Below are 23159 nucleotides of genomic sequence, written 5' to 3'. Positions count from 1 at the left end.
TTTTGGTTAGTTGGGCCAATGGTGTGTCAATTTTGTTTTTTTTTTTTAAATTTTTTCAAAAACAATTTTTATTTTTTCTAAAAACCATCTCTTCATTTTTCTGATCTTTTGGGTTTTTTATTTATTTCTTCTCTAATTTTAATTATTTCTTTCCTCCTACTAATTTGGGGTTAGGTTTGTTGTTGTTTTCTAGGTCCTTGAGTTGCATTGATAGCTCATTTATTTGGTGATTTTCCAGTTTCTTGATGTAGGCATACATTGCTATAAACTTCCCTCTTGAAACTGCTTTTGCTGTATCCCATAAGTTTCGATATGATGTATAGTTTTCTTCATTCATTTCCAGGAATTTTTCATTTCTCTTTTGATTTCTTCTATGACTCACTGTTCATCCAAGAGCATGTTGTTCAGTCTCCATGTGTTTGCATATGTCCTAGAGATACTTGAGTTGTTGATTTCCAGCTTCAATCTATTGTGATAAGAGAAGATGCATGGTATGACTTTGATTTTTTTTAATTTTCTGAGGCTTACTTTATGGCCTAAAATATGGTCTATCATACATAAAGTTCTGTGCACTGATGAGAAAAATTGTGCATTCTGCAACTGTGGGGTAAAAAGTTTTGTAGATGTGTGTTAGTTCCATTTGTTCTACAGTTTCGATTAGCTCTGTTTTTTTGTTGATTTCCTGTGGTTGATCTGTCCATTGATGAAAGTAAAGTGTTGAAGTCCCCCATTACCATTGTGCTGGAGTCTATGTCTTCCTTTAGATCTGTTAACAGTTCTTGTAGATAGTCAAGCACCCTGCAATGGGCTGCATATACATTTATTATAATCACATCTTCCTATCGAATATATCATTATACAGTGCCTTTCTCTTTCTCTTTTAACAGTTTTTGTGTTAAAGTCTATTTTGTCTGATATTAGAATGGTTATACCTGCCCTTTTGGCTTTCCATTAACATGAAATATCTTTTTCCATTCTTTCGCTTTAAGACTACATGTATCTTTGTTGGTGAGATGTGTTTCTTATAGGCAGAAAATAGATGGGTCTTGTTTTTAAATCCATTTGGCCAGTCTGTATTTTAACTGGAGAGTTGAGGCCATTTACATTAAAAGTAACTACTGATAAGTAATGATGGCCCCACCATTTTTCCATGAATATTTCTATCATTTATTTTAGATTTCTTTTGAACTTTTACTGGGGGATTTTCTGTCCTCACATTCTTTTATGATGATGGCTTGCTTTCTGTGTTTCTGTGTGTAGCACATCTTTTTTGCATCTTTTGTAAGGTTGGATGAATGGTGACAAATTCTTTCAATCTGTTTGTTATGGAAGGTCTTTATTTCACCTTTTTCATAAATGAGAGCTTTGCAGGGTACAGTATTCTGGGTTGACAGTTTTTTCACTTAAGACTTGGAATATATCTCACCATTCCCTTCTCGCCTGTAGGGTTTCTGATGAGAAATCAGCTATGAGTCTAATTGGAGATTTTTTTAAAGTAATCTGGTGTTTCCCTTGTGCATATTTTAGAATCTTTTCTTTATGCTTTACTGTGGAAAGTTTGACTACAATGAGTTGTGGTGAAGATCTTTCCTGGTCACATTTGTTAGGCAATCTATGTGCTTCCTGTACTCAGATGTCCATTTATTTCTCCAAATTATGGAAATTTTCTCTAATTATTTTACTGAATAGGTCTTTTAGTCCATTTTTTCTTTCCCATCTTCAGGAACTCCTAAGACCCATATGTTGGGTTGTTTGATAGCATCCCATAAATCTGCAATACTGTTTTTAAGTTTTCTAACTTCTTCCTTTTTTTAATATTTTTTGGTATGACTGAATGATTTCCAGAGATTTGTCTTCCAGGTCTGATATTCTTTCTTCTGCCTCACCAAGTCTGTTGTGAAGGCTTTCTACCATATTTTTATTTGACCTATTGAATTATTCATTTCTAATATTTCATTTTTATTTCTCTTTAAAAAATCTCAATTTCATGGAAAAAATTTCATTCATATCATGTGTGGTTTTCTTTGGTTTGTGGATTTGATTCTGATTGCTTTTGAATAATCCTATGATTAATTTTTTGAATTCTGTTTCTGGCATATCAGCAATTTCTTCATCTTCACATTATAATATTGAAATGTTTTTGTGCTCCTTTTCAGAGGCCCTGGTGTTTTCCTTATTCTTGTTTCTTGAATTTCTGCATTTATTTTTAGGCATTTATTGAAATAATTGTTTTTTTTCTTCTGATGACATTTATCTTTGAACCATACCTCTGTGGCTTAGTGGAATGTCTGCTCTTTCAGTGAATACCAAGAGGTGTGTAGTACATGTGTCCAGAGAGCTCTGGTCAGTGCTCCAGGGTGGGATGAGTATTCAGGGTAACACCCAAGTTGGGCATGGTAGCTCTCCTCTGGTTAACAGGATGGAGGGGAATGGTCACCTCTTCAGTGTGATCAATCCCTCACCTCCTTTCCTCCAAGCTGAGCAATGCCCAGGTGTTAACCCCCAGTGTGTGCAACACTCATCCAACCCACCATACAAACCACACAAATGATCTGTTTAGTCCTTATTGTAAGCACGGTTCCGGCAACTATGAGCTGCTCTACACAATCAAGGAGCTCCAAGAGTGTGCAGCAGCAGCCAATGATTGCCCAGAAACTCAGCTACACCCTACATCCTCTCACACAGTCACAGTGTTTTCTGTCTCAGCATCCAGGGCTCTCATGGTCAAAGAGTGCAAGAAGGACCACTCCACCCCTCTAGCCTGATCCATCCACAAAGACACTGAGGGGTTCCCAGAGCTGCTGCCCATATGTGTTTCACTCTGGGGGATTGAGCTCAATCCTCCCAGTGAGACTCAAAGTCAGTGGGGGATGCATATTTTTCTCTCTGGTAAAATCCCTGGATCACATATGAGCACAATGTCCGCCAGCCACAGCCCCACTCGTTTCACAATCGTGTTGAGTGTCTGTAAGAGTCCCTGTAGGAGGCACTTCCCTTCCATCGGGGTGGCTCACCCTCCCCACCCATTGCTGGGTGGATGCAGCTGGCAAGGTGGAGACCATCCCCGCTAGTTGCTCTTGAACTGCTGTGGTGAAAAGCCCCTGCTCACTGGGTGAAGAGTGTCCCAGATAGTTTCTGGGTGCCTGTACAAGAGCTGGAACTACTGCTACCTGCTTATGTCCAAAAGTGGCACCAGCTCTCCCACAGCTGACTGCAGGTCACTGTTGCAGTAGGGAGACAGGGAGAGAGAGAGAGATGCACAGCTTTTTTTCCCCCTTTGAGTGAGCTATTTACCTGTAAATAAAGATAACACTTGATACGTCTTTTGTCTTTAATCCTTCTTTGGAAGGGTTTTACCAGATAATCTCAGAGATGTTGAAAGTGGAGGTTGGTGATTTTAGACTCGGGGGGAACAGAGGTAGCTTAACTGTGAAGAGGTTTGGGGAACTTCCCCAGAGCTGGGACAGGTCTCACAGGTTCTATGAGTACTGGGATCAGCACACATAAAGAACCTCCAGAGAGATGATAGATTGCTAATGGGTTGGCTCTGAAATTGAAAGTAAGTCCCATCCTTATTGCCTTTGATGTAGATGTTATTGGGCCCGAGTCTCTCTCTCTTAGGTTGCAGTTCCTCTGTCTCCACTGTGGTGATTACAAGTTAATTCCTAACAAAAGATTAACTCATTAAATTAAGAGAGTGGTGCAAGGGTCAGGATAGCCATACAGGACTCTGGATCAAAAGACTCAGAATTCAATTATCACCCTTATAGTTAATATCCTAGCAACAGAGGCTGGCATTGTGGTGTGAAGGATAAAGCTGCCACCACTTGTGAGGCCGGAATCCCATATGGGCACCAGTTGGAGTCCCAGCTGCACCACGACCAATCCAGCTCCCTGCTAAATGTGCCTGGGAAAACAGTGGAAGATAGCCCAAGTACTTAGGTCCCTGCACCCGTGTGGGAGACCCAGATGAAGTTTCAGGCTCCTAGCTTCATTGTGACCAATTAAGGGAGTGAACATGTATATAAATGATCTGTCTCTCTTCTTCTCTCTCTGTAAATCCGCCTTTCAAATAAATAAATAAATAAATCATATATAAAGGGAGAAATATAGATATAAATACATAGATATCCTAACGATGAACTCTATTTTTAGATGTTTTACAGAAACTTGAAGCCCTAATCCAACAAAGTAATAATCAATTTAGCCATAGAGCCCAGGCAAGCTGGAGCTCACTTTGCTTATACAGTATTTTCAGAATACACTGGCCTCCTATTGCTGACCAATCCACAGAAGAGTGTGAGCACTGTGGACAACTAGAGATGTGCATACAAGCTGATTATGTACTACTCACTCCCAAATTGAATCTGTAAGATTCCTCACCCCCTTACCATCTCCCACTAATTCTTCCATACTTGACCCTTCTACCAAGACAGATTATATACTCTTTCTTGGAACTTCTGTGGGAATCTGTCTGCTCATTTCCCAGAAAGACTTTCTACCCTCACAGTTCATATTTCAAAAATTCTACTTATTCTCCAAGACCCTGTTCAAAACCTCCTTCCTTCATGGAACCCTCCCTGAGCTCCCCTAGTCTGAATTAATCAGCTCATATAATGACTTTTCTTCAGGATACTTGACCTTTAGTTGTTGGAAAACAATTTCTGAAGCCCAGATAGATTAAGTCATTTAGGACAGCTGAAAAGAACATCAGTTAGGACTGGAATCTAAATCATCTGCTTTAAGAGAGCTACTCTTCCCATGATTTTGTAAGACTTTTTACAAAAGGTTTCCAATGCAGTAAATATTTTGGAATCATTCTTTGCATCATACTCTTAAGATAATTTTACCTTATAGTTAATTGGGATCATTACTAAATTGTATAAAATTAGATCTCATTTGATCTCAAGGAGGATTCCAATAAGTTGAGGCTCCTCAGCTTCTACAAATGTTCATAAACAAAAGACCCAGTGGAAACACTGGACAATTATTCTCTACCAGAACAGTTTCAATAATTTTGGAAGATATTCTAAAACCTCAGAGCTAAGTCTAATACAGTTTGCTATCTTAAATTAAAAAAAAATTCAAAAGGACAGCAGGGTCACTGCTGATAAAATGCCTTTTAAGAATTCCATCATTGTCTTCCTCTGACGTGTGTAGACTCTCCTGGTATTGAGACAGATGTGACAGACACTGACCTATTTGGAAATGTGGCCATATGAATTTTCCAGTCATATGTAGATTGGTTTTCTTGGTTACAGTTCGAGTTTTGAATCAAAATCCATCCAGACATTAGCACATTTCCATAAATTGCACTGATAACGGAGATGGAAAAAAACTTCTTGATTTAATCTAGAGATGAGCAAATGGCAGCTGGTGTTACTCTACATTATGTTTGTGCTCTGAGGTTATTTTTTGAAAAAATGAAAACCACAATTTCTCTCATCGATGCTGTGGCTTAACAAATAAAACATTCAGATAAATTAAAGTATTTCTAATGAAACCAGACATAAAAGCCAACAAATCTGGGAATTTCACTATGACTTTGTCTTGTTTCTAAGTTTCTAACAAAAAAAAATTCTGTTTTTTTGTTGTGTATATATGTATCACAGGTCTGAAACTTTTAGTGAAGCCTAAAGCAAGAGAACTAGTAAGATCTTTATATATAATAATATAATTTAATCCTCCCAAAGACCCATAAAATAGAGAACACCCTTATTTTGCAGATTTAAGACTCAGAGAAGGTAAGTATCTTGTAGGCTAGGGATAGGCTAGGCTTAACATCCACTGCACTCTCCTGCTACTCTAGTATGAGTCCTATGCTGTAGAGGCAGGAAAGCTGGACACACTACTCCTAGACTCCCTTGCAGCTAACATGATAAATATGGTTTAGTTTTTCCCAAGGAGATGCCCTGTAAGATGCTACAAAGCAGGTATGGGGATAGAGCTGTGCTGTTTCTGTTGCTTCTGCTAGAAAGCATAATCGTAGAGCCTTTATGGCAACATCTTGATTTCTGGTTGAAGGTGTTGAGAACAGGGTGCATGGAATTTGTTATTTGTATCTAAATACAGATTTAACAAGCAAGCTATGCTCTGGAGCCAGTAATTGCCATGAAGTAGTGTCTTCCTAGAGTCAACAGTTCTTATCTCAGCCTTGTAAGTCCTCATCTTCTTTACTGCATCAAAGTAGCAGGTGAACTAACAAGCTTTGTAGCATGGCTCTCAACAGCCTCCTTGAGGTTCAGCAAGAGCCCTCCCTCTTGGCCTTGCCATATCTCCTGTACTAATTTCTTTCTGCTTTTAATATTGGCTTCTGTTTTACTTCACTGAACTCTGATTCATATATTAGGTAACTTGTTCATTTAGGTGAGAAGAATAGAGATAAATTCAACGGCCCAGAGCCAGAGCCCATACCCTCTTTAATGGAAAGCTGTCGAGTGAAATTCACTTTGCATCTGGTGAGCAGTGATGTATAAAGGATATGGGATGGGAGGAGGACACATTGGTTATGCTGTTAGATCTGGCCTGGGCATTTGTTCTTCCACTTGCATTTTTACCCTGTTCTCCTCTTGTTTTCCTCACACCTCTTCTACTCCCCCCACTTATTAAGCCAAAACATTTTTCAAAGGTTTCTCAAGGGAACATATCAGAGGCCAAAGGAGCCCATTATTTCTGTTACAGTCACCAAAGCCTAAGCCTGCAAATCTGAAACACTACAAAAAGCTTCCTAATTTAGAGATGGCAGACAATCAAAGCAAAAGTTAAAAGAACTAAGACATGTTCAGTACCAGAGTATGTCCTAGCTTCTGTTCCTCCTACTCCCTTGTCCCTAGGGGATTCCTAGGATGAGTGATTCCTAGGATGGGAGATATGATGGAAACTTCTTGTCATTTGGGATCTTAGTATTCTTTTGTCCTTTCCTGGATAGAGCCAAGGAGGCCTAGGTTCCCTGCACCCACCATGGCATAGAGCAGAGGAAATAGCTGCATGGTTTCTCTGGGAGCCTGCCATTCCAGCACAACACTGGTGTAGCATCAGGACCCAACCATCTGAGCTTACAGACAGGGCCAGGACTCCAGGAAGAGGGTGCCCAGGAGCCTAGAATGGTGTCACAGATACCCTGCCCATTGGTGGCTAATGACCAGGCAGAACAGCACCCCACAGATGCCAGACTGTGTTAACATTCCTGAAGATCAGAGCCCCATTCACAGAACCCAATCCCTCCACATGGTACTTAGACAAAACCCCAGAAAAAGTTTGGTGAAGCTGAGTTAAATAATGCTAAATTGAATGAAATAAAGTTTCCACCAGGACTTGAGATTGAATTAAATTCAATTATATAAAATAAAGTTGCATTTCTTGCATATATGGAATGTGTATTGAGTATTGTACTCTCTTACTTAGACAAGTTTCCAGTTAATTCTCATATTGACCCTCAAGAGTCATTGATGGGGAAAAGGGGTCTGCAAACTACATCTGGCCTACTGCCTGATTTTTACTTCCTTGACTATTTTTGTAAAGTTGTAAAATCTTTTTCATTATTTTTTAATTTCAGAGACATATATACACACACAGGAGAATAAGAGAGAGAGAGAGAGAGAGAGAGAGATTGAGATCCTATCTCTTGGTTCACTCCCCAAATGCCTGTAATGACCAGGGCTAGGTCTGGAGCCAAGAGTTGGAAACACAATCCAGGTTTCTCCCGTGGGTGACAGGAACTCAATTACTTGAACCATTACTTATAGCCTCCCAAGGCCTGCAGTGACAGGAAGTTGGAGTCAGGAGCCAGAGCTGGGAATAGAATCCAGTCTCTCCAATAGGGGACGCAAGCATTGCAACCACTAAGACAAACACCTGCTCCTGTAAATAAAGCGTATTGTAACACAGCATGTGTGCACTTTTTGTGGATGCAATGGTGTTATAGTGGCAGAGTTGAGTAGTTGCAACAGAGACTGCTGTGATAACAAAGCTTAGAATATTTGCTATTTGGCTTTTCAAAGAAAAGAAGTGCCAACCTCAAGTGTAGAACACAGGCCCTGTCTGGCTGCATCCTGTTCCCACCCTTTGCATGCTTGCCCTTTTGCTGATACCGTGGGGGCAAAGTTTCAAACCAGAATCAATAAAAAAGAAAACTCTGCCTTATTCTGCTCATAAAAATGTATGCACATCTGATTCAACTTCTCTTTCCTAGACTTCCCCCAAAACTGATTCTCTTCTGACCACTTTTTCTGCCCCACTGTCTCCCATGATCCTGATGGCCTCATATCTCTGACCTCTGTACTAAGCACCTTAAGGTCTTCCCTTCCTCTGCCTGCCTTTTAAGGATTTATTTTTTTGAAAGGCAGAGTTACTCAGAGAGAGGGAGAGACAGAAAAAAAGACATCTTCCATCTATTGGTTCATTCCCTAATGACCACAACGGGCAGGACTGGACCAGGCCAAACCCAGGAGCCAGGAGCTTCATCTGGGTCCCCACTTGGGTGCAGGAGCCCAAGCACTTGGGCCATCTTCCACTGCCTTCTCAGGTGCATTAGCAGGGAGCTGGATCAGAAATGGAGCATCCAGGACACAAATTAGCAGCCTTTTGGGATGCTGGCATCATAGGCAGCAACTTCACCCAGTATGCCACAATACTGGCCCCCTCTGCTTGGTTAAGATTGGTATTTCCTGAGGTTGTCTTTGGCCCCCTAGTCTGGTTCTATTCACCTTGCCATTCCCCACAATTCTTCTCAACAAGACAAGAGTTTTACCAGACAGTTCACTTTGAAGGAGGAAATCCATCCCAGGTTACACACTTCAGCAGTGTATTCCCTTGACTTGGAACACTAATACTTTATATATATTTTTTTTTTTTGACAGGCAGAGTGGACAGTGAGAGAGAGAGACAGAGAGAAAGGTCTTCCTTTGCCGTTGGTTCACCCTCCAATGGCCGCCGCGGCCGGCGCGCTGCGGCCGGAGCACCGTGCTGATCCGATAGCAGGAGCCAGGAGCCAGGTGCTTTTCCTGGTCTCCCATGGGGTGCAGGGCCCAAGCACTTGGGCCATCCTCCACTGCACTCCCTGGCCACAGCAGAGAGCTGGCCTGGAAGAGGGGCAACCGGGACAGAATCCGGTGCCCCGACCGGGACTAGAACCCGGTGTGCCGGCGCCGCTAGGCGGAGGATTAGTCTAGTGAGCCACGGCGCCGGCTAATACTTTATATTTTAAAAAGATTTATTTATGTGTTTGAAAGGCAGAGTTACACAGAGGGAGAAGGAGAGACAGAGAGAGAGAGATAGAGGGAGAGAGAGAGAGAGAGAGAATCTTCCATCTGCTGGTTCATTCCCCAATTGGCTGCAACAGACGGAGCTGGGCCTATTTGAAGCCAAGAGCTAGGAGCCTCTTCTGGGTCTCCCACACAGGTGCAGGGACCCAAGGACCTGGGTCATCTTCTACTGCTTTCCCAGGCCATAGCAGAGAGCTGGATTGGAAGTGGAACAGCTGGGACTCAAATCGGCACCTACATGGGATGACAGCACTGCAGGTAGCAACTTTACCAGCTATACCACAGCACTGGGCCTGGAACACTAATAATTTAATATCACAGTGGAGCATTGGATTTTCTACCTTTGCCCACTGAATTAGTGAATATTAGCCTTGAGAAAATAGTTCATGAGTAGAATGATCACCTCATAGGCAAGCAGCAAAAGGCACTGCAATTTCTGGTCAAACAGGGTCAGAAGTTAGATTAATCAAATTTTGAAGCTCCCCTTATTAGCTGTGAAGCATTGAGTATGTTAACTTCTTATGTTTCAGTTTTCTCTTCTATAAAATGTACATAAGGTATGAAAATTAGTATGTTTACTAATGAAGAGTAATAAGTCTGTCCCACAAGCTATTAACACTGGCTTAAATCTCAGCTTCTTTTTGAGAATTATGTTTATTCCTCACCTTTAAAATAATAGGAATGTGTATCCTGCCTGGCAGGTAAGACATGCATATCCCATCTTAAGAGTGCTTGGGTTTAAGTACCAGTTCCACTCACAATTCTGGCTTTCTGCTAATGCAGACACCATGAAGCAGTAGGTGATGGCGCGAATGGTAAGATCCCTCCACCCACACAGGAGACCTGTACTGAGTTCCCGGCTCCTGGTTTCAGCCTGGCCCAGCCCCAGCCCCAGCCATTGTGAGCATCTGGGAAGTGAACCAGTGGTTGGGAGTGCTCTTGATCTCTCTCTCTCTCTCTGTTTCTTTCTCTCTGCTTCTCAAATAAATAAGGCACAATAATAACTATTTTTCACAATTGCTGTAAAAACTTGACAGGGGGCCAGAACTGTGTCACCACACATGATGCCAGTGTCTCATATGGGTACTGGTTTGAGTCCTGGATGTTCCACTTCCAATCCAGCTGCCTACTGATGTGTCTGGGAGGGCAGTGGAGGATAGTTCAAGTGCTTGGGTTCCTACCACTGACATGGGGATCCAGATAGAGCTCTAGGCTCCTGGATTTGTCCCGGCCCAACCTGAACCCTGGCAGCAGTGGTTGGAGAATTTCTCTCTCCATTGGTATTTTCCTTTCTCTCTTAACTGAAACTTTTATATTGATATTTTTCTTTTGAATCAAAACTTCAACATAAACTATGCATGTTCTTTTCTCTTTCTTTCTCTCTAAGCAGGAACATGACTTAGATTGGACTTCGTGTCTTTTCAGTCCAGGTTTCCAGTGTACATTTTTAGGTATACAACTGTCCCTCTGAGGACTGAATGGAGAGAAGAATTCCCTTGATCTCTGTCCTCATCGTTGTGGGTGTCACAATCACAATGCACAGCTGCTTGTCCTAATGAGTCCCCTAGGGTGTCCTTAAGAGGTGATTTATCTAATAGTTCTCCAAGTTGAGCATGAAGGACTTGCTAAATTGGCTTCCTTCTCAGAAGCTTTGATTCTACAGATCTGGAGTAAAACTCCCAAATTTACATTTCCTAAAAAAATTCCCGAGTGACACTAATACTGCTGGTCTAAGGACCATATTTGGTACAACACTATTATACATAGACAAGGTTAAGTAGCTTTCGGTAATCTGAATCAATGTCAGATAAGTATTACCAAAAGATAATAATAATATGGGCATTGATATTTATCAATATAAGCAGAAAATTAGTCATATTTCTACTACTGTATATATAAGCAGATTCTAAGACTACAATAATAATGATAGGCATTCATTGCATTTTGCCTGTCACACATTTTTCTAAGTCTTTTACATGTATTAAAATTAATGACAGTCTTTTAAAGCTAGCAATAAAAATTAGTAATAGCATTCTCTGGATCATTTCTATGGCAACCTTATACTGATATTGTCCTCATTTTTATTTGTGCCCATGAGCTCATTTACAGCAACAAGTACTATTTATTTGTCAAGAGCTATGAGAAAATAAGTTTAAAATATATGGGATGTACCCAGCCCGGGGATGGCCAAATGGAGCTCTGGGTAAACCAAAGCTTGGATGAACCAAATGTTTGAACAAAGAAAGTTAGTTGGGAATTGAGGCCTCATATGATATATGGCATAGACACATCAAACTCAAAAGAACCTGCTTTTCAATAACATTTTTTTCTTAAACAGTTTTATTTATTACTTTTCATTTATTTGAAAAGTAGAAAGAGATCTTTCAACTATTGATTCACTCCTCAAATGCCTGCACAAGCCAGGAGCTGGGCCAGACCAAAGCGAGGAGCCAAGGACCCTATCTGGAATGCCATGTGGGGTACTTGGCCAAGTACTTGAGCCATCATCTGCTGCCTCCCAGAGTGTGCATTAGCAGGAACTGGATCAGATGCAGAGGCTGGATCATTCCCAGGCACTCAGATATGGGTATCTCAAGCAGTGGCTTAACCCACTCTGCCACAATGTCCATCCTATCCATTTTAATAAGATTCTGAACAACAAAACCACATCATCATTATTTGTTTCGGTTTTGTAGTTTGTATTGTATTTAATCTTGTAAACTTGCTTTTTGCTCCTCTATTGCATGAAAATATTTCATTGTATGAAAGACTAGCATAAAGAACTTGATAAAAGTAATTTGAGACAACATTAGAGGTACCCAAGAACCAGCTTCCCTCCAAAATCTCCATATGTAGCTCAACTTTGAGAAACTCTATATTATAACAGTACTTTCTGTCTCTTTGTTACTCAAATTGGATGATTTTGTGCTCCTATAGATTTTTAGTAACGTTTGCAAGAATTTTTGGTTGTCATAACAAGGGGGTTATTACTACTTAGCATCTAGTGGTTGTGAATAGGAGCCAGGGAGCAACTGAACATCCTGCAACCTCTATATAAGACTTCCTCCAACAACAAGGAGTCATCCAACCTAAAACTTCAGCAGCACTGATGTTTAGAAACTCCAAGCCTTCTCTCTGATCAATTAATGGCAATAGAAAAGTCTATTTAGGAAATTTACAAACTAGGATGGAAGACAAGAGACATAACATGTAATAATTAGAATACTATAAAAGATGGGTCAGGGCTAGTATTGTGGCACAGCAGGTTAAGCTGCTACCTGTAATGCTGGTATCCCATATGAGTGCTGGTCCATGTCCTGGCTGCTGCACTTCAGATGCTGCTCCCTGATAATGTGCCTGGGGAAACAGCAGAAGAAGCCCACGTGCTTGGGCCACCCTCATGAGAGGCCCAGATAAAGCTCCCGGCTCCTGGAGTTGGCCTGTCCCAGCCCTGTCCATCTGGGGAGTGAACCAGCAGATGGAAGCGGTCTCTCTCTCTCTTTTAAAGATTTATTTAATTACTTTGACAGGCAAAGTTACAGAGAGAGGTAGAGTTCACTCCCCAGATGGCCACAACGGAACTGCGCTGATCCAAAACCAGGAGCCAAGAGCTTCTTCTAGGTTCCCCAAGTGGGTGCAGGGGCCCAAGGACTTGGGCCATCTTCTACTGCTTTCCCAGGCCATAGCAGAGAGCTGGATTGGAAGAGGAGCAGCCGGGCCTAGAACTGGCACCCATATGGGATGCCGGCGCTTCAGGCCAGGGTGTTAACCCGCTGAGCCACAGAGCGGCTCGCTGGCTCTCTCTCTCTCCCCCCTCCCCCCCCTCTCTCTTTCACTCCCTCTCTCACTCCCCTCTTCCTCTCTCCCTCTCTCACTCCCTCTCCCTCTCTCCCTCTTTCTCTCCTAACTGATCTTTCAAATAAATATTGTATTTAAAAAATTGATGTTTCGGGGCCGGCACTGTGGTACAGCGGGTTAATGCTTTGGCCTGAAGCACCAGCATCCCATATGGGCGCCGTTGCTAGTCCCGGCAGCTCCTCTTTCAATCCAGCTCTCTGCTATGGCCTGGGAAAGCAGAGAAGATGGCTCTAGTCCTTGGGTCCCTGCACAAGCGTGGGAGACCCGGAAGAAGCTCCTGGCTCCTGGCTTCTGATAGGCGGCGCAGCTCTGGCCATTCTGGCCATCTGGGGAGTGAATGAGTGGATAGAGGACCTCTCTCTCTTTCTCTACCTCTCTCTGTAACTCTGCCTGTCAAAGAAATAAAATAAATCTCTAAAAAATAATCAATGTTTCAATAGATGCAGAGATTTAAAGGACATCAGAAGCCAACTAGTGCAATTTCCCATACAATGCAAAAAATTGTAATGGGGACTTAAGGCTTTTCCTTTAATCTCTTTGTAAATTCCTTTAATAACGAAGACTTCATTATCACCTGAGGCAGGAAGCCAATCTTATTGTTGGAAAAATTCATTTAGTGTTAAAAAATGAAGTCTTGAATTAAGCTCTCAGACACATTATTCCCATAAACTTCATCTTTTGATCCTAGTTTTGCCCTCCAGAGTAACAGTGCCAAGCACTTTTTAATTAGAACTACTACAGTTAGCTCCCCTTCCTTTACATAGGTTGGCAGTGGGCTCCTAAGATTACTGGTGCATTTTTTACTTCTATTTATTTTAATCTCCCATTTAGGCTTCTCACTTTGATACTTTCATTTTCTAATCCAATAAGTAATTCTTTTCTACTTTATTCCAACCTTATTTTAAAAATTATCTCATAAACATACATCCATCTCTATAACCACTCCCTCAAAACACAAAACTGTCATTAGATATAGGGGTTGAAGGATAATATTTACTTTTTTCCATTTGGAGATAGGGAAGAATTGGATATTGTAAAAAAAAAAATTGAATGTATTTTTCCAAACCATATTTATGGATCCTCCATTTATTTTTGTGGCAACGACTGGCATTTGAAAACCTCAGCTTGGCACACCAGTCAACAGATTCTGCCAAGAGTCCGTTGTTACTCAGTTTCCAAGACCCCAGCAGTTGTCAGAGCATATACATATTTACATACTAAGTACAGGCAGTGAACATAGATTTTCTTTATAACATTCAGTAAGTGTTTCTTTTATATCTACACTGTATCAGACACTGTGCTAGATTCTGTCTGCAGTTACAGAGGTGATGCTTTGAAAGAATTATTTTATTTTAATGTTTATTTGAGAGGCAGAAAGACAGCAGAGAAACACACAGAGTTCCTATCCATTGGCTCATGCCCCCAGATGCCTATCAAGGGTTGGGGTTGGGCCAGGCTGAAGCCAGAAGCCAGCAACTTAATCCATGTGGATGGCAGAAACCCAACTGACCAACTTGAGCCATCACTGCCACCTCCCAGGGTCTGCATCAGCCGGAAGCTAAAATCAGGAGCCACAGCCCAGAGCTGAACAAGGTACTCTCATGTGAGACACAGGCATCTTAACTGGAGTATTAACTGCTAGACCACATGCCTGCTCCAGCCTTGAAAGAATTTATAAGTACATTTCACCACCCACAAAAAAGAGTAAGAAAATTTTGAAGTCTACAAATGAGATCTTCCAAAATTTCTTTAGAGATTTTAGTTTTTAAAATTGTTTAGTTTTTAAAACTTTCTAAAAGTTAAAGTTTTAGTTTATAAAATTTGGAGCGTAAATATGTGGGTTTTTTTCAAGTTCTAATGAAATCTCATTGCATTTTTAGGGGGTGACTAATACGCTTTTACACAGTCTCATCATCAACACTTTCAGTGGTTTGAAATGTCCTTGGTCCATTTATTACGCGATTGGGTCCTCTGTTTATTTTTGTGGCAATCATTGGCATTTGGGAAGCCCAGTTCGGAACCCTATCGGGAAGATTCTGCTCAAGGGATAGTTCTTACTCAACCTCCAAGGTCCTAGAGCTATCAGAGCAGGTGAAACGCTTACACCTGGTAAGCAGTTCAGAAATATTGGCTGAATGAATAAACACAAAATTAAAAAGATGAACCTATTAGCTCACTCTGTCCTTTTCTCTGAAATTTTGCAAACTTATTATTTGTACCCTCATTGGAATGGTAATCACATGAGACTTTTAGTCATTTTCATATTTCATGTGTTATATTTTATCCATTCTAAATGGCTTATACTTCCATTGTGACTCCCCTATAGCATCTATCAGAGATGAAATGAAATGTTCCTTGAATATAAGTTATTACTTCCTCTCTCTTTAACTGTTTTCTTTATCTCTTAAAGTATCTGAAAATGTATTTTAAAATATTCGCTGAAAGAAATCTTACTCTCCTGAATAGTAATTTTAAGAAGATAATTTCTTTCTTTCTTTTTTTTTTTTTTTTTTTTCTGACAGGCAGAGTAGACAGTGAGACAGAGAGACAGAGAGAAAGGTCTTCCTTTTCCGTTGGTTCACCCTCCAAATGGCTGCTACGGCCAGCACACCGCGCTGATCCAATGGCAGGAGCCGGGTACTTCTCCTGGTCTCCCATGGGGTGCAGGGCCCAAGCACTTGGGCCATCCTCCACTGCACTCCCTGGCCACAGCAGAGAGCTGGCCTGGAAGAGGGGCAACCGGGACAGAATCTGGTGCCGGACCGGGATTAGAACCTGGTGTGCCGGTGCCGCAGGCGGAGGATTAGCCTATAGAGCCACCAGCCAAGAAAATAATTTCAACAGTTTCTCTTTTCTTGAGGAAAACACTAACAAAACACATAACAAATTAAATTTCATTACAACTTCCTTTAAGTAGGGAAACGATTACTTTTATCTAAGCTAAATGTTCTAACCATTTCTCTTAGGGATCTAAGGCACACAGTCTGATCATCAAAACTTTCAGTGGTTTGAAATGCCCTTGGTCCATTTATTACGCGATTGGGTCCTCTGTTTTTGTGGCAATCATTGGCATTTGGGAAGCCCAGTTCGGAACCCTATCGGGAAGATTCTGCTCAAGGGATAGTTCTTACTCAACCTCCAAGGTCCTAGAGCTATCAGAGCAGGTGAAACGCTTACACCTGGAAAGCGACGTAGGAAGGATGTAGGAAGAAGAGGAACAGAGAAGGAGAAAATGGGAAGTTATGTTGGGAAAGAAAAGGACCCAGTTCAAGGGATTTCAACAGCCAGTACAGTCAGACCATAACAGTGAGAAAGCCGTGAATTAAAAGGTGCTTACCTTTGCAGCCCTCACAGGTCAGTGCATTATAGTGATATCCAGATGCTCTGTCTCCACAAACAACACACAGCTCATCCCCCTTTATTCTTCCTGCTGATGCGCCCATGCGGGGCTTCTTTGGCACAGGCATGTCTGCTACCTCAGTCTCACCCTGGTAGAGAGTGTCAGCTGGCGTTCGCCTGAGTTCATATATTCCAGGAGAGTACCACTCTTCTGGCTGCTGGGGGTAGAAACCCAGGTTGGAATAATAGGATGATGATGAAATCTGTGGTTGAACTTGGGGAAACTGAACATTGTTGTATTGTGAGTAAGGTTCCACTTCTAGATTCTGTCCCAGAGGACTTGTCACTTGTTCTGTTAGTACACCTGAACAAAAGTAACAATACTGGAATTAATGTTGTAGTGCTGGAAATTAGAGAGGCAGTTTAACATCATTAAATGTGTAGTCTCTAAGAAAAGACTGAAATATTTAACTCCCTAAAATTAACAATTATACAGCATATATGTCATATATAATTAAATGATGAATTATAAGCTCAGAAAAATATCTGCACTATGAAGGACAAAGACTCATCTCAATATGTAAAGAGCTCTTGTAAACCATAAAGAAAGTATCCAATAAGCTATGAAAAGAAAGGATTAAAGATATGAATGAGCTGTTCTTAGAAATATAATCAGAAGTGTTTCAGAAGCATACCAAATGCATTCACCTTTGCTGATAATTATTCAAATTGAAACTACAAAGTAACAGTTTTCATCCTCAAACAGTAAAGGTTAGAAAAGTTTGATAGCACACATTCAGGAAAACAGACACTCTTGGGGGGCAATTAATCAATGCCTTCCATTATTTAAAGCTCAAATAAGCATACATTTTCCACAGCTAGAAAGTTTATCTTAGGAATATACTCAATGATTGATGTGTGGACGAATGTTTTCATAAAAATATTCATTCTCAGAAACTTTGTAAGAACCATGACCTGGAAACAAATATTCATCAATGAGTCTAGTTTAAAAAGTTTATTATATCCATATACTAAAATATTAGGTAGCTATGAATTAAACCTCCACATGCTGATATGGCAAGGTTCCTATGATATAGGGCTATTTGAAAAGGGTAACCTATACAACAATGTATATTCACGTGAATATTTTAAAAGCACTGTGTGTGTGAGCATGGAAAGCAAATTTCTGTGTGATACAGAAGCAGCTGAATGGCCAAATGGCTGTGACAATGAGAAATTGTATTATTACATTATTTTCTGGAGAAGGAGATCACGATCATTTTACTGTTAATTTTACTATACTTTTTGTTTTGTAATTAAGTTTTACTGTAATTTTTGTCATATGTTATTTTCATCATTATAAAACAAATGAGGAGCTTCTCCTAAAATCCTAGGAGGTAGGTAACATTAAATTCCTCCACTTACAAAAGAAGTTAGGTGATAGCTTTACCCCGCCCTGCCTAAGCTACTGGGATTTCAGCACTAGGAGTCTGACCTGAAGGCTCACTCACTGAATCACTACTGTCTGGGATAATTTCAGACATCTGATCCTTCTTCAGGATGACAGGCAAAGACTTTCCCTTCCTCTTGTTTAAAGTTGAGTTTGTTAGTCTAGTCATTGCCTCCATCTTCATGTAACCTAAGACTGGGCCTGCAAGGCTCTGCATGATCCTACCCTTGCCTCCGTTTCCAGCTGTTTTCCATATCCTCACTTCATTTCTCTGCTCTTTGAGTGTGTCTTGCTGCTTCCAGTCCCCACACACTGCTTCCGGAGCCTGGAACCTTTCTCAACACAGCCATTCCCTCCCAAAGCTTCCTCTGTCTCCAAATTTCCCTGTAAGGTGTTTGCTTCTTATGGGAAATCCTTCCTCAATCTAAGCCCATGGTGGGTCATGGTTCTGAAGTCTGAAAACCATTATAGTCGACTCCGCACCATGTCCAGGGGTTCTGCGTTTGTGGATTCAACAACCCCAGAAAACAAGTATTTCAAAAAAATTGCATATGTATTGAACATGCACAGACCCTTCTCTAGTTAATAATCACTAAACAATGCAGTCAGCTGCTTATTTAGCATTTACATTGTGTTAAGCATTATAGGAAATATAGAGATGATGAAAAATATACAGGAGAATGTAGGTTAAATGCAAATACAACACCATTTTATATAAGGGATTTAAGAATCCACAGATTCTGATATCCACAAGGGGTCCTGGAATCAAACCTTTGCAGATACCAAGGGACAACTGTGCCTCCCTACCCTGTCTGGGCATTTGTTCACCTAATCAAGAGAAGTCCCTGTGCCAAGTGATCTTTTAGTTCTTTATACCTAAAATCTCCATCTGACAAAGAGCTTATGGGCATTAGAATTCAGGGCTTTTTTTTTTTTACAACAGTAAACGTATTAAATGCTAAAAAGAATGTTTTTGGGGGCCAGCACTGTGACATAGTGGGTAAAACTTCCACCTGTGACACTGGCATCCCATATAAGTGCTGGTTTGTGTCCTGGTTGCTCTACTTCTGATCCAGCTCCCTGGTAATGGCCTGGGGAAAAGCAGCAGAAAATGGCCCAAGTGTTTAGGCTCCTGCCTGCCATGTGGGAGACCTGGTAGAATCTCCTGGCTCCTGGCTTTGACCTGGATCAGCCCTGCCTGTTGGAGCCATCTGGGGAGTGAACCAGTGGATGGAAGATCAATAGCTCTCTGTGTGTGTCTCTCTTTGTGTCTCCCTCTTTCTCAGTAATTCTGATTTTCAAATAAATAAATATTGAAAAATCTAAAAGAAAAATTTTAAATAAAAAATAAAAAGAATGCTTTCTTCACTGACCCAAGGAACAATTGATAGCACACAGTATACAATATCAGTTCCCTTTCTTCCATGGCCAACTTAGTCCTACAAAACAACAGAAAATCAGTATATCCGATAGACAAAAAAGTTGATAATGGTGTTTTTTCTTATGACTACAAAATGGAAAAATAAAAATGTGGAATGATTACATAAAAAAGAAAAGAAAAAATATAACAAAATTCTGATCTATTTTATAATATGACTAAAATTTCTAAAGTAAAAGGATTATAAAAAACTAAAAGCTATTAAATGCACTAGTTTCACTTATACCCAAATTTTATCTTCCAACCATCTTACCCTCCTTATCTCTGCTTCCCTATTACCCCAATTTTTCTCCACCACAGATTTGATAAAGTAAGATTAAGCAATTTGTCCAAGGACAGCAAATTCAAATCTTTACTTCTTTGGTCTGTCATACACTGGTGTGAGAAAACTGCTATGAAACTAGTTCTTTAAGTTTATTTTTAATTCATTAAATTCTCACTATCTTTTCATTATTTTTTACCATAATACATAGTTTGAAATGTGTTTTATATCATGACCACTGTACATACTTATATGTATGTAACTTAAACATAATTTCCATGAAATAACACTTATCCTTCCTTCTTGAGGGGCACTCTGATATTTCTTTTCTATTCTATTCTATTCTATTCTATTCTATTCTAGTTCTTAATGCAGATCACAAACCATTAGATAGATTTCATGATCCACTGGGATCTGAGATTTGTCACTTTAATGAATTCTGTCATTAATAGAATTCAAAGAAATTGTAGAATTCAAGGAAATGTGTAGAATTCAAGCAAATGTGTGACTTTTTTCCCCACATGACAATTCCAAATCTCTGAACACTGACTCAAGAAAAACAAATATTTTCATAATCAATGACCACAAGGGAGTGCCAACTCAGGCCAAATAATAATATTAATGTCACATTGAATCATCTAAATTAAAATGGAAAACTTTCACAAACATAGATAATCCTCATATTCTGCTAAAACAATGAAACATGGTAAAAACATGAGAACAGGAAACAATAATACCAAGTTATGCTTCTATTCTCAAAGCACATCCACTCCTCGTATTTCACAGTGTGCCCATCAAATCTCCCACAAAGCACAAAAGCAAAAATACAGCCATCTTAAAACCGAAGAACCAGCATAGGCAATCTACTCCAAAATGATTGCACTGGGGCAATTTACACCACGCATAAAGCCTGACATCTTACACAATTGCCTAACATTTTTCCATTTCAATTTCTTCTATAAAATGGTATTATTAACAGCCAGCCTCACTATTACATAAGCAATTCTAAGTTTAAAATACAGTGTTGAGGAAACTGTTCTGATGAGTGCCACAAAAGAAATTGAACTCTATATTTAATCTAAACATGTGGCTAGTGACTGCCAAATTAAACAGTACAGTGCTAAGTTTGTGACCAGAACTACTGTGCACCCAAATGGGAGACTCAGATTCACACAATAATGAAGATACTTTCCAGCGACCTCACAGTTTCTGATGCTCCTGAGAAAAGGGTCCAGACTGTACCTAGTTTTCATCTCTGGTACATGGTTGACTGTAGGAAATGCTTAATGAATGCTTGCTGAATTGAAATGAATGGACAAACGTCCTTTTCTGCCTTCCTTGATTGCCAAATCCACGGTTTCTTGAATACATGACATGGCTTCACTTATAAAGTTGTCTGCCCTTCCCAGCCCCAGGCCTGCCTGGTCCCTCTGCCTGCTGTGTCAGCTGATGGTCTCCTCTGTGAGGCCTGCCCCCGTTCCCCTGGGTGGAATTCTTTCTGTCCTCCCTGGGTACACTCCTCTACTTCAGTGCTCCTTTAAGGCATGCACAATCGCTTGGATTTGTTCACCAAATACTGAACTTGAGGTGGTATGATGCACTGGACTACAGTACCCCTACTAAGTGGCCAAATCTGCACTCATTTTACCCTGAACTATCAAAATGTATGATCTCGGGAAAGGCATTAAATTCCTTAAACATCTGTTTCTTCCTCTATCCAGCTGGGGTAATGTGGTATCTGTGTGAGAGGTTATCATGAGGATGAACTAAGACAAAGAAGGCCGCTGTGTAGCGCCTGAAATAACAAAAGCATTCAACACATTTTTATTATTGTGGATAGTCTGAACTCTTAAAGGCAAAATATTAGATTATGCTCCCTTTTTGTCATTCCTGGCACCTAACACAATGCCTGACACACAGTAAATGTTTAATAAATGTTTCTTAAACCAAAGTGAGTGGAAAATTCACTTCTCCAGCCTTCCAACTAATTTTCATTTCTAAATATAGTATTGGTTACTTTTAAACATCACAATTCCACAAAATGGGGTGATGCCAAGTCTATGATAAAAAAAAAATTCACAATTATAATTAGTGTAAAAATTATTGGAATTTATTTTTGCTGGAAAGTTTCTATCTTCAGGAAAATAATAAATACAATATATTTAACTGATTTAATTATGACCTATGCTTTAATTCAGAGAAAACAAATATCCCAGACCCCAAATTCAAATCTTTACTTCTTTGGTCTGTCATACACTGGTGTGAGGAAACTGCTATGAAACTAGTTCTTTAAGTTCATTTTTAATTCATTAAATTCTCAAGATCTTTTCATTATTTTTTTACCATAATACATAGGTTGAAATGTGTTTTATATCATGACCACTGTACATACTTATATGTATGTAACTTAAACAAAATTTCCATGAACTAACATTTATCCTTACTTCTTGAGGAGCACTCTGATTTTTCTATTCTATTCTATTCTATTCCATTCCATTCCATTCCATTCTAGTTCTTAATGCAGATCACAAACCACTAGATTGATTTTATGATCCACTGGGATCTGAGATTTGTCACTTTCAAAACATAACATTAAAAAATGTATTAGAAAATGATTTTTCAAGTGTCCATTGAGATTAATGTTAAAACTATATAAGGTTTTACTTGAAAGAACATTGCTAACTTGACATAACTTCTCATGAAAAATTTTAAGGAACACATACTTAGATTTAACCCCAGTGAAATGCTCACCTGCTGAGAACCCTATAGAAATCAGCCACCCAAGTACTGTGGGTCAGACTGAGCCATCTTTGGCACAGAGCTATTGCTTTGATCTCAAACCGAAGTTCCCAAATCTCACAGTCTGGTTGCAGAAGCTAAACCCACAGAGCCTGCGAGCAGCATCCTACCTTTAGCAGGCTTCATACTCATCATGTCCGTGACAAATCCTGGTGGTGAGCAGCTGTGGTGAGGGCTAAAATGAACTGGGTTTTCTAACCCCTGAAACTGCATTACCACTCATAGCTTATTCACAGCAACTGAAAATCAGACTAGGTAAGAAGTGAGAGAGGCCAGAGGTTGTGTGGTTTACTGATTAACTTCATTACGGAGAAGAATATTTGTAAATGTTTATGAGAAAAGTCCTCAATGCCAAATTGCCTAGTAAGCTGGAAATCAGTCGCTTAGATAAACATTTTCATGGAGTACTTTTTCCACTGAAAAAAAAAAAAAACTTTTAAAGGGTAGATTTCTGTTCAGTGCTCTTGATTTGGAGGTCAAGTACCACGATCTATGTCTTGACATTTGTTCCTATCAAAAGGCAACAGGATGACATGTTTTCGTAACAACAGGAAGCATTAAAGCACAATGCTTAACAGGCCCACTGACCAGGCCAATTGAGTTTGTGTCCAGTGTTATAGGTTGAACTATGTGATGTCAAATTCATATGTTGAAGTGCTAACTCCCAATACTCGGAATATGACCTTATTTTGAGGTCAGGTCATTTAGAGTTAATAAAATCAAACTGAGGATTGGGATAGGCCCTAATCC

General features: G+C 40.0%; 1 protein-coding gene across 1 annotated transcript in view; it reads right to left on the bottom strand.

The window, feature by feature from the left end:
- The window catches only part of NR1H4 (nuclear receptor subfamily 1 group H member 4), a gene marked incomplete at its 5' end in the record, with an annotated part of 60578 nt that extends 37951 nt beyond the window's left edge, over positions 1 to 22627 (bottom strand). The window contains 2 exon segments of the mRNA NM_001082726.1: positions 16459 to 16824; positions 22520 to 22627. Of these exon segments, the coding sequence (NP_001076195.1) occupies positions 16459 to 16824; positions 22520 to 22627 (474 nt within the window).
- Between the last annotated feature and the right edge of the window lie 532 nt (positions 22628 to 23159).

The sequence above is a fragment of the Oryctolagus cuniculus genome, chromosome 11 (genome assembly GCF_051225735.1).
Source record: "Oryctolagus cuniculus isolate XC-2025 breed Fujian yellow rabbit chromosome 11, ASM5122573v1, whole genome shotgun sequence".
Lineage (NCBI taxonomy): Eukaryota > Metazoa > Chordata > Mammalia > Lagomorpha > Leporidae > Oryctolagus > Oryctolagus cuniculus.
This window is presented reverse-complemented; position numbering and strand designations above follow the sequence as displayed.